The sequence below is a fragment of the Lepidochelys olivacea genome (assembly GCF_965140295.1).
Source record: "Lepidochelys olivacea isolate rLepOli2 genome assembly, chromosome: 1".
In the NCBI taxonomy this organism is placed as follows: Eukaryota; Metazoa; Chordata; order Testudines; family Cheloniidae; genus Lepidochelys; species Lepidochelys olivacea.
This window is the reverse complement of record NC_140411.1, coordinates 153,711,361-153,722,838: the sequence shown is the minus strand read 5'-3', so window position 1 is coordinate 153,722,838 and position 11,478 is coordinate 153,711,361. Positions and strand designations below refer to the sequence as shown.

Genomic DNA, 11,478 nt, shown 5'->3' with positions numbered 1-11,478 from the left:
ATGCTTCCTTTCTAGAGTGGAGGAAGATGAGTTCTTATTCTAGCTATTGCCAACATAGTGTTGCCAGTTCCCATGTTTTTTATCATAAGTTTTGCAAACTTTGATATTTTTCTTAAAGTCCCAACTCTTGTAGATTAGTGATTACTGTATAGTCTTTTGTCTGGTGTAAAAAATTTCCCTGGAACCTAACCCCCCTATTTACATTAATTCTTATTTACATTAATTCCCTTAACATCGTTTTGCTTAAAGTAGCATTTTTCAGGCTATATACAGGAATATAACTACAATGTTAAGCAAGGAGTTACTGAACATGAGAATCTCAGCTTTCATTTAAAAAAACAAAGTAAAGTTTCTGTCCCTTGTGCTTATGGAGGAGAGCCTAAAAATGTGACACAAGGGTAGCCTTGTACCTCAAAATCCAAGGACAAATACCTCCCCTCCCCCAAAATACTTTTTTTAAAAATCTCATGATTTGCGATGCTTGATTCATGATTTTTGAGCACTGGAGGTTGGAAATACTGGAAACTTCTGAGCAACCAAAGCAGCGCAAGTGCAGGACATCTGATATGGGGGCTGTGGGGGATGGAATTTTCCAGGCCTAAACTAGCAGTGAGTGCCATCCCTATTGTCCTACTGCTGTTACAGGAGGAGCTCTGAGCTGGCACCCATTTGCTTCTTTCTCTGGTCCACTGTTGCGAGAGAAGGGATTGGAACTAGTAGCGTATTGCCTTCCCCTCATACAGCTCCTGAAAGGGGATCTGGACTGGTAATCACTAGTGGAGGTGGAAGGAGATCTCATGGCAAGCTTCCTCCCACTGTTCCCACACTAAAGAGAGTAGTGATCCCAGCTTGCAAATGGCTGAGTCAATGCCAGATGGCATCCCTCTCAAGTGTCCTGCATAGAGCAGGACATCTCATATCTGGCCCTGATTTGTAAAGTTGTCCTTTGGTCCCACATTGCTATTGGAAAGTCCCACATTGGCACCTGGACACAACCACACCCAGTGGTAGATACATCCACCTTGCCTGATACATGTGGTGCTGTGTCTGCCCCACTCCCTTCTAAAGTAGCATGCAGCTGAGAAAGTTTTCCATAGACCAAGTTGGGCTGTGGGTGTGGATGGCTTAGGGAGGACCCATTTGGGGCCAAAGTCTCTGACAGAGGGGAGGGTGTGCTGAGGGTCACTGACACAGGGGCCTGGTAACTGTGGCCCTGCCTCAGCACAGGGGGCTGGACTTGATCTCCTTTAAGGGTCTCTTGCATCTCTCCATTTCTAATATTCCATGATCAGAACAAATGGTCTTTTTCTTTTAAATAGTGGTTTTCCACATAATGTGCTTTTAGTACCCAAAATCATTTAGTTCCGTTGTAATAAGGTCCAGGCTATTTACACCCTTGTATGTAATTAAAAAACAAAACAAAACTGTGTGTTCAAGAAAACAATAATGTCCCTCATTTCAGTATGGGGATTGAGAGGCAAGCCGTGTGGTGGGGGTCCCAAGCAGTAAACTGCTGCGTGTATATCAGGGTGAGATCCTTTGTCTTGTGATTTTGCTGGAGGGCGGGAGGGAAGAGGGCTGTAACAAAATCCTTTCAGTTCACTCCTAGTCCCTTGCAGGCAGGCCGAGCTATGCCAGCGTTGGCAAGGTGTAACAGAGAGAGCCCCCCGAGCTGTCTGTCAGAGGTAGGTATTGTCTGCCCGGGACCGGGTATGGTAGCACTGGGGTGTGGGGCTTTGATCGTTTCCAGGCTGGAGACCAGCCAGCGATCAGGGCTCTGAGCGTCCATGGCTCCTACAGGAACTCTTGCAAACTCCGCCAGAGGGAGAACCCAGAGCCGCCTTCAAATGCATCTGAAAGGGGTGAGACTTGGCGGGAGAGACGGGGAAGGCAGCTGGGCCACAGGCTCCCTGCAGCTCGGCGCGGCGTCCCGGGCCGCTGGGGGGCGCGGGCTGGGGGAGCTCAGAGCTGCGGCGGCGGCGGCAGCAGGAGGAGGGAGGAGTTTGCCGCGGAGCCCCCGAGCCCGCGCGGAGAATGTCTCTGTCCCGCTCCTCCGCCTGCCCCCTAGTCGCTCAGCCTCCGGCGGGGAAGGGACTCAGCCGCGCAACATGGGGAGCCGCTCGCTCTGCTTAGCCTGGCTGCTGGCCTTGGGCGTGTGCCTGAGCCTCGCGTACGAAGGTAGGGGAGCGGGGCGCCTTACCCTGCTGCAGCCGAGGGCGCCTGTGCTGGGGCGGGGGCTCCGGCCAGGGGAGCCTGCGCTCCCAGCCCTGAGACGCTGCTGCAGCGGGGCAGGGGCTCCGCAGTCACTCGCCTTCCTTTGCAGCAACAGCCCCTGGCCAGGCTCCTGGGAGAGGGACGCGTCCGTTTCTAGCCTCCCCTGGCCCAGCCTAGGTGCGCCCCGCTGGACTTCGGGTGGAGTCCTCCCTCGCCGAGCCCCCCTTCGCCAGGTGTTAGCTTGGCTGCTCCCCTGCGTAGCCCAGCGCCCCCTCCCCCGGCCTGCTGTGTGACTTGGGTTGGGACGGGAGCGGGATACCAACGTGCCTTGATTTCCCTGCGCACAGATAGACCCAGAAGCGGTCCCCTGCCTGGGCTCCTCGCGTTCATTCAAACGCTGGTCTGTTGACGTGGGAGTAGCTGTAAAAATCTCTCGCACAACTCTTGCAAATATCTAACTTCACCGTAGACTGTAGAGGCGTGCTGGGCATTTCTTGTTGCCCTGGCTAGCAGGCAGTGTTGCAACTCCTTCCCAGCTCCTCTATTGACATTGAAGTCTCGCATCTTTCCAGGACTAAGCCCTGCGCAAACTAGACACTGAGAGGCAGAGTTACTAGCCTGCAAAGGCTTTCTGTATTTCCGTTGAAGTCAGCCCTTTCTGAAGAAAGTACAATCCTGGGGGTGTGGGGGAGAGGTAACATATGGGATCTCTTAGTTTACACTAGTAAAATATTAAGTGATCTACACATGTTTTTACAGAAACACAAGCCGTGTCATCTGCTTTTTAATGTCTTTTTAATATTTATTGATTTTCCATTCTTTGTGGCACCCTCTTACTGTTTGACAAATGTGTGCTATTTTATTTGGCAAACATGGATTTACTTTGTGTTTCTCGTGGCACTGAAATGAACAAAGCCTTTCTTGTTCTTTTAGCTCCCTGCATTTGTACCAGCATCATAAAAGCTATCAGAAGAGGGCTCTTGAAGTAGTGTTTGTTACTTACTTGCTATATGGGAATGTGCAGGAGGTCTGCACACTTTTTTTTTTTTTTAATTGCTGGTTCTGAAAAAAAGTGGGATAAAAACATTAAATAAAATTTCTCTGTGTCAGAGCTTTTTGGATTATTTGTTTTTAAAACATGCAATTTTTTGGTTTCAAAAAGACAGTGTCTTAAAGAGACAGTGTCTATGTTGGTTCCACAATGCACATTCATGTTGTCAAAGGTTATCAGCCTTCCAAAATAATGGCTACAATAACACTTAAATTAAGGGACCAAAGCCAGCATATCTACCCACTGCTCTGCATTTCCTGCTCTGTTGATGCAGGCCTAAAGGTATGGTACCTTGACTCATCACACCTTTTTCCTGTAAAGCTGGTGGAAGACAGTTAAGGTGCACATAGAAGTCCATGTAAGGAGCATGGAATGTCTGTGGTATTTTTAGTTGAGGAGAAGGGCAAATGTGGGACCTCTCAGCTTCCCAATGTTCTTTAAGGATCTCAGTACTTAATATCAGGTTTCAGAGTAACAGCCGTGTTAGTCTGTATTCGCAAAAAGAAAAGGAGTACTTGTGGCACCTTAGAGACTAACCAATTTATTTGAGCATGAGCTTTCGTGAGCTACAGCTCACTTCATCGGATGCATACCGTGGAAACTGCAGCAGACTTTATATATACACAGAGAATATGAAACAATACCTCCTCCCACCCCACTGTCCTGCTGGTAATAGCTTATCTAAAGTGATCATCAGGTTGGGCCATTTCCAGCACAAATCCAGGTTTTCTCACCCTCCACCCCCCCACACACAAATTCACTCTCCTGCTGGTGATAGCCCATCCAAAGTGACAACTCTTTACACAATGTGCATGATAATCAAGTTGGGCCATTTCCTGATTTGTGCAGGAAATGGCCCAACTTGATTATCATGCACATTGTGTAAAGAGTTGTCACTTTGGATGGGCTATCACCAGCAGGAGAGTGAATTTGTGTGTGGGGGGGTGGAGGGTGAGAAAACCTGGATTTGTGCTGGAAATGGCCCAACCTGATGATCACTTTAGATAAGCTATTACCAGCAGGACAGTGGGGTGGGAGGAGGTATTGTTTCATATTCTCTGTGTATATATAAAGTCTGCTGCAGTTTCCACGGTATGCATCCGATGAAGTGAGCTGTAGCTCACGAAAGCTCATGCTCAAATAAATTGGTTAGTCTCTAAGGTGCCACAAGTACTCCTTTTCTTTTTGCGAGTACTTAATATAGGATTACTGAGGATTTCTTCATCTAGCTTCCCTTCCCGATATCCCATCTGTGACTGGGCACAAAGAGGGTTAATCTTAGTTTCCATTTTCAGTGACAGAAAGTTTGCATGGTGATGTAGTTTTGCTTCTTAGTAGTTACAGCAGGTTGCTTTTGTTTGTTTTTGTTAATTGTTTTAATTTAATTAGAGGTTAATTAACTAAAAGTATTTTAGAATAATCTTGTGAAGTGCCACAACTGGACCATAAATAGGTAAGTTGTAGCCATCATACTCCTAAAAAACTGTACTGCACTTATTCTAATGCTGTCTTTCTCAAAGTATCACATGTATTTTATCAAGTTTTAAGCTGGAAACTGAAATTTGCATTCATTCCCAAGGCAAAAGGAAATCAGAGTCTGTAGCTCTCTGCTCCTTTAAAACAGCTATCTTGCCAAATTAAGATATGTCAAAATGGTAACAGATCTACCCATCTGAAATTAATGCACAAAAACAAAGCTGTTCAAAACTAATGGGTATTTGTCAATTCAGCTAAGGATGTATTTGTCTAGGATCACAGAAGATAGAAGCAGTAAACAAGTAAGTGTGATTCATAATGTAATCCAGGAATCTACAACTGTAGAACCTCTGCTCATTGTTGACATAAGTTGTTTTTTGGGTCCAGGAGCATTCTTTGCTTGAACAATAGTCCTGATCTTTGGGGATAGTAAAATTAGATATGTTTCAAAGTAGCAGCCGTGTTAGTCTGTATCCATAAAAAGAAAAGGAGTACTTAATTTGTTAGTCTCTAAGGTGCCACAAGTATTCCTTTTCTTTTTAAAATTAGATATGTGACTATTATAATGAGCTGAAGTTTGTCTATTTTTGTTGGCATGTTTCAGTTAATTTCCTTCCAACACAAAGATGCTGGAACACAAATTTGCATTGTTTCTGTAATAAACACTAAGGTATTAAAAACATCAATTGCTAATTCAATGAAGTCAACAGAAATATCTGCACTGCCATTTCTCTGAGAGTTGCTGCTGCCAGATTCTGTTTCTTTGCTTGGGAGGACAGTTGAGCGCCTTACATTGCAGGTCATGTTGATGCTATTCTTTATCTGGTCTGCATGAAAATGCTAATATCCAGTGTTTGGCTTTCCTCTTAAGAGTCCAAACATGTCGCTACTGCTCTGTGTCCAGTCTCTGCTTACCCAGACTTCAAAAATCCAAGTCTTTGCTCATAATCTTTGAGATGACTGCACAATGGCCTGCTTGTCTCAGCTTTCATTGCATTTGAAATTCCAATTTTCCTTTTCCTTGTAGTGGCGAAGACTCCGAGGCAGTGAAAATCAGTAGCAACTGTATTGATAAACCTACTGTATAGTTAAAAGATTACACATTCCATTGGCCTTATCATTTAATATAATAAAAATGTTTGTTTTCTTCTCAAATATTTCTTTTCGGTCAATATAAAATCTACTGTAATTATAAATAAGTGTTTTCTTTTCTCCCTTGGAGTTACTTTAATCTAGAATTGTCAGCTGTTAAATGTGAAATACCTTTGAGTAGACATGGATAGACTTTTAAATGATGAATTAAAAAATCTCATTGTGTCAATGCTATATTAAATACAAACAAATCATACTGTACATCCATTTTAACTCTCTGTTGCAGTCAAAGAATTTGGTAATTGGTCGTTTCTGCTGATAAAGAAAAGCACCCTGTGTTAGATCCAGGCAGAGCTTCTGTTATTTCAATAATAATTTGTTACCTAAACATGGAAAATAGTTTCTTTTGGCTACTGCTCTTGAAGTGAGACAGTTCAGCTTGCCAACTTATTAGCAATGCTGTGTTTCTGGGCTCCATATTCTGAATTCAACAGTATACAGCATTCAAAAGCAGTGCTCACCCTTTGGGGGCCCTAAGCAGGAATATTCTGAGACCTCCCCACAACACATACTAAAAAAGAGAATGGGGAGTCCCTTGAGCTGCTCAGGGCCCTAAGCAATTGCCTAGTTTGCTTATGCCTAGCGCTGGCTCTGACAGTGTTCTACACACCACGCTTCAGATACTTCTTTTCACAATGCCTTGATTAAAGTAAGTCTTTGAATAGCGGTTGATGGTTCTGATGGTGTGCAGTAAAAACTACTCAAGTCAAGATTACTTGAACCTTGTTTGGATAATTCTATGGGATATTCACATACTCCTTCATTTTCCTATCACTTTTGCTAATCATCAAAACGATTACAGTGTCAGCTTCGGAATACCTAGATTCCTTGTAACAGGTTCAAATCCCAGCAGGTTAACTCAGCTCTGTCTTTTGGAAGTGGTTAAATTCAGTTCCATGCAGTTTACTGTAGCGAAGTCTTTCTGATGAAGTTTTAAATACAGGAGTCTTTCTACTCTTTATTTTATTTTATTCTTTTGGTATTTGGCCCAAATCTTCTTTCCAGGGATTTGAGAGGGAAAATAATTTGTGGAATTCTTCCTTGGAGACTTCTGCTCTTTGCAGTCTCTTCCTGTGGAGGTTCCCTCCTCTGATCTTTTTCCTTAGGCAGTTGTAGGCTTTAGGATAGTTCAGCAAGACGGTTAAAGTCCTGAATTGTAACCATTCGAAAAAAAGGTGGTTGTACTGCTCTCATCACCATAGTATCTGAGCACCTTCCAGTAGTGCTGTAACCAGGGGAGGGGACAGATGTTAACAGTGTCTTGAGCGGTAAAATGATTCCTGTATGTATATATTTCAGCCAGTTCTTTGGGATCCTGGGAATGAAATAATAAGACACTGAATGAGTATATGATATTCATGAGAGGAACTCAATGTGCTCTCTTCTCTCTTCACATCAGTTTCAGTGGATGGAAATGAGGAAAATCATATCTAAAATAAAGTTCATAGTAAGTAGGCACAGTTTTAAAGAAGAGATCTCAGACAGGAACAGAACGTAAGTGACCAGTGGATGGACCATGAATCTTTTGAGTGACTGGCTTGAAGAGAAAGGTATGAAAACAATTTAAGAAGTTTTTCAAATATTGAAAACAAAGCAGTCAAAAACTTTTTTAAATTGATTATTTTGAGGAAGGCTATATGTGTATACTCACATTGTGATATTTCTCAACCTCCTAGTTTGGTTGGTTTTTGAAAAACAATAGCTGTTTTCAAATATTATTATTTGTATTACAGTAATGTGTAGAAGCCACAACTGCTGTACATGCATACAGACAGTCTCTGCCCTGAAGAGTTTTCAACCTAAACAGACAAAGAATGAGAGGGGAAACTGAGAAGAGATGTTAAGTGACTTGCTGAGGTCATGCAGCAGGCTATTGGCAAAATTGGGATTAGAACCCAGCCCCATCTCCTGATTCTCAGTCTAGGGCCCTATCCGCTGGTCCATGCTGTAGAGGAATTCTGGAAATACCTAAACTACTTGTGCTGTGAAACACATGGCTTTCAGCTTCCTGTCCTGGGTGTCTGAGAATTGTTTCCAGATAGAGTCTGCTGTCTTTTTATTAATAATCATGGAGAAAATAGTGTGTGTATGTGGGATCTCTTAGTGCTTTTGGATGTGCATAAACCACTCCTGTCGAGTTCAGTGGCAGCTGCACCCATGAATCCTAATGCAGAACAAGAGTTTTACTTTTGGCCAGCTATGCCTTCTATTTACAGATCCTAACTTCGTGTACCTACAGGAAAGTGTTACAGAAAATGACACAGTACAGTATGCCAAACAGTAAACCATAGCAACCTCTATACGTGACCAATCTTTTTCTGCCCAACCCACTTTACTGAAAGGTTCCTGCGCAGTAGAGCCGGTAAGTCCTCTGATGGGTAGACTTAGCCTACTAACAATTCAGCAACATCTTGGGAATTTTGTACTGATGAGAAACCAAACATGAGATCATATAAATAAAAGGGCGAGGTTTCAAAAAAATCACTGAGTATACGAGATGGCCAGCTCTTATTTTACCTGCATTAAAATAGACGTCCCTAGCGAGATTCTATAGTGTACATAGAACAACCACATAATGGCTTGGATGGGCATATGTATGCAAGCACTGGTGATGGCAAAGGAGACATGCAAGACAGCTCTTGCTGACAAGTTACTCGCATCTACAAATTAGTGAATCCATTTTATTGGTTGTTACAGTTCATCTCTGTTGCAATAAACAAAGATGCCTATGACTACCTGTCAAGGTTCCTTCCCCACTCTGAACTCTAGGGTACAGATGTGGGGACCTGCATGAAAACCTCCTAAGCTTACTTTTACCAGCTTAGGTTAAAACTTCTCTAAGGTACAAATTAATTTTACCCTTTGCCCTTGGAATTTCCACTGCTACCACCAAACTTTAACTGGGTTTAGTGGGAAATGTAGTTTGGACACGTCTTTCCCCCCAAAATCCTTCCAACCCTTGCACCCCACTTCCTGGGGAAGGTTTGGTAAAAATCCTCACCAATTTGCATAGTGACCACAGACCCAAAGCCTTGGATCTTAGAACAATGAAAAAGCATTCCGTTTTCTTACAAGAAGACTTTTAATAGAAGTAAAGGAATCACCTCTGTAAATTCAGCAGGGTAGATACCTTACAGGGTAATTAGATTCAAACATAGAGAATACCTCTAGGCAAAACCTTAAGTTACAAAAAAGACTCACAGACAGGAATAGTCATTCTATTCAGCACAGTTCTTTTCTCAGCCATTTAAAGAAATCATAATCTAACACATACCTAGCTAGATTACTTACTAAAAGTTCTAAGACTCCATTCCTATTCTGTCCCCGGCAAAAGCAGCATACAGACAGATACAGACCCTTTGTTTTTCTCCCTCCTCCCCGCTTTTGAAAGTATCTTGTCTCCTCATTGGTCACTTTGGTCAGGTGAGGTTACCTTTAGCTTCTTAACCCTTTACAGGTGAGAGGATTTTTCCTCTGGCCAGGAGGAATTTTCAAGGGGTTTACCCTTCCCTTTATATTTATGACACTACCATTTGGAATATTAAAGCTGCGGATTCACAAACAATTTGATAATGAGAAGATGCATTTTACTGAGGTTTTGTCATCTCCCATAGATAGCAATAGGCTAAAATAGTTGTTACAAACAAATGATAGAAAACAAATTCCTTCCGGGAATGTCAGGGCAAATGGAATGGGTACAGTTCAGGTCACATAGTGGCTGAAAAAGATATGGAGTACAAAACCAGGAACACTGTTGTACCAGTGCTCTATTATTGTATGAAACTAGTGCATGGAATAAGACACTGAGCTAGGAGTCTGGAGACCTGGTTTCTATTTCCAGCCATGTCATTTATTCATTGTGCAACCTTGGGCAAGTTACTTCGCCTCCCTCTGCTTCATTTGCCCCATCTGTAGAATAGGAATAGTAATAATACCTAGCTCTGTAAAAGTGCTTTGAGATTAATGGATAAAAAGTGCTACATAGCTGAAAAGTATAATTTATGTTTCAGGCACATTTAGATGCTAGAGTAGAGCATATTACTGGAGCTACACGTGGACTTCAGCAGCATTTCAGGCATCTTGACAGCTTTTACGGGCTTTGGATATCTGTGTAAAAGCCATTCAAGCAATGGTCATATGCATTCTTTTACACGGATGTGCTCCAAGTCTAACCAATGAAGCTGGATGTCTTGCTTATATATATCCAAGTTAAAAATCAAACATTGCTTGAGACTGGGTTACTGCAGAGACGACTCATTGATAATTCCTTAACATGGTATCGGCAGCTATCTCTGATGCCATCTACAAAGGTGATGAAGACTGTGTTATACAGGGGCTGTGACAGCATCTGGGGCAAAGAATACTAGGTAGCCTCAAACACATGTTTGCTGTTTCAGGTTTCAAATGGGACCTGGTCAGTCTCTGACTTACTTTATTTTTCCGGGAGTGAAATGCTGGGAAATTTTGAGAAATCATCTTTTAATCAAGGCATGGACTTTTTTTTTAGTTCAGTAAATTAAAAGGTTAGTGCATACAGAGTTGTTGGCTGACAGTGAGCACTCTTCCACGGTTTCTAGCTATTAATTATATTTAAAGGAGCACCATAAAAGTTGTTCAGAGTAAAAAATTATGTTGCAGGACCTTAAAAGGGGTTCCAAATTATATCTCTTAACTTCCATGATTCTGATCTTTGCTGTAACTTGAAATAACTGCTCATAAATTGAGATTTCCTGGAGCTTTAAATAACCTAAACTTCTGATGTATTGTTTTGTCTTCATATGAAGATGAGCAGGGTGATTTCTCATGTTTTTAAGGGGATTCTGTCAACATGAAACTGCTCAGTTTTACAAAACGAACAAATCATTCTGATGAAGTTGTCCTGCCCCTAAATTCCCCTGTAATATGTTTTAACTCATTTGGCCAGGTTTCTTGTTGTGGGTGGGCTTGCTTGCTTGCTCGTTCGTTTGTTTTAATGTTTTTCTCCTTTCTTTTGCTATGCAAAAGACACAGGTAAACAAGTGGAAGTGACTATACAGGGAAAAGTAGATATTGACTTGACACGAAGTGCTGTCAAATGCAGAAAATAAACTTTAAAAAGAGAAGAATATTTCTCTTTCTCAGTCATAGTAGAGTAACTCCTTGCTTAACGTTGTAGTTATGTTCCTGAAAAATGCGACTTTAAGCGAAACGATGTTAAGCGAATCCAATTTCCCCATGAGAATTATTGTAAATAGGGGGGGTTAGGTTCCAGGGAAATTTTTTTCACCAGACACAAGACTATAGATATAGATATATACACACATGCACAGTATAAACTTTAAACAAACAATTTAATGCTGTACACAGCGATGATGATTGAGAAGCTTGGTTGAGGTGGTGAAGTCAGAGCGTGGAAGAGGATGGGATATTTCCCAAGGAATGTCTTGCTGCTAAATGATGAACTAGCTTTTGGCTGAGCCCTCAAGGGTTAACCCATTGTTGCTAATGTAGCCTCACACTCTACAAGGCAGCATGAATGGAGGGAGGGGAGACAACCTGGCAGACAGAGACACACACCCTCTGTGTGTGAGAGAGAGAGAGAGAGA

General features: G+C 42.4%; 1 protein-coding gene across 2 annotated transcripts in view; it reads left to right on the top strand.

Annotated features, from left to right (window-relative positions):
• Window positions 1–1,772: 1,772 nt before the first annotated feature.
• The window catches only part of SRPX (sushi repeat containing protein X-linked), a 75,984-nt gene continuing 66,278 nt past the window's right edge, over window positions 1,773–11,478 (top strand). For both annotated transcript variants that reach the window (XM_084617872.1, XM_084617871.1), the window contains exon 1: window positions 1,773–2,178. In XM_084617872.1, the coding sequence (XP_084473998.1) occupies window positions 1,788–2,178 (391 nt within the window). In that variant the 5' untranslated portion in view covers window positions 1,773–1,787. The remainder of the gene's footprint in view (window positions 2,179–11,478) is intronic.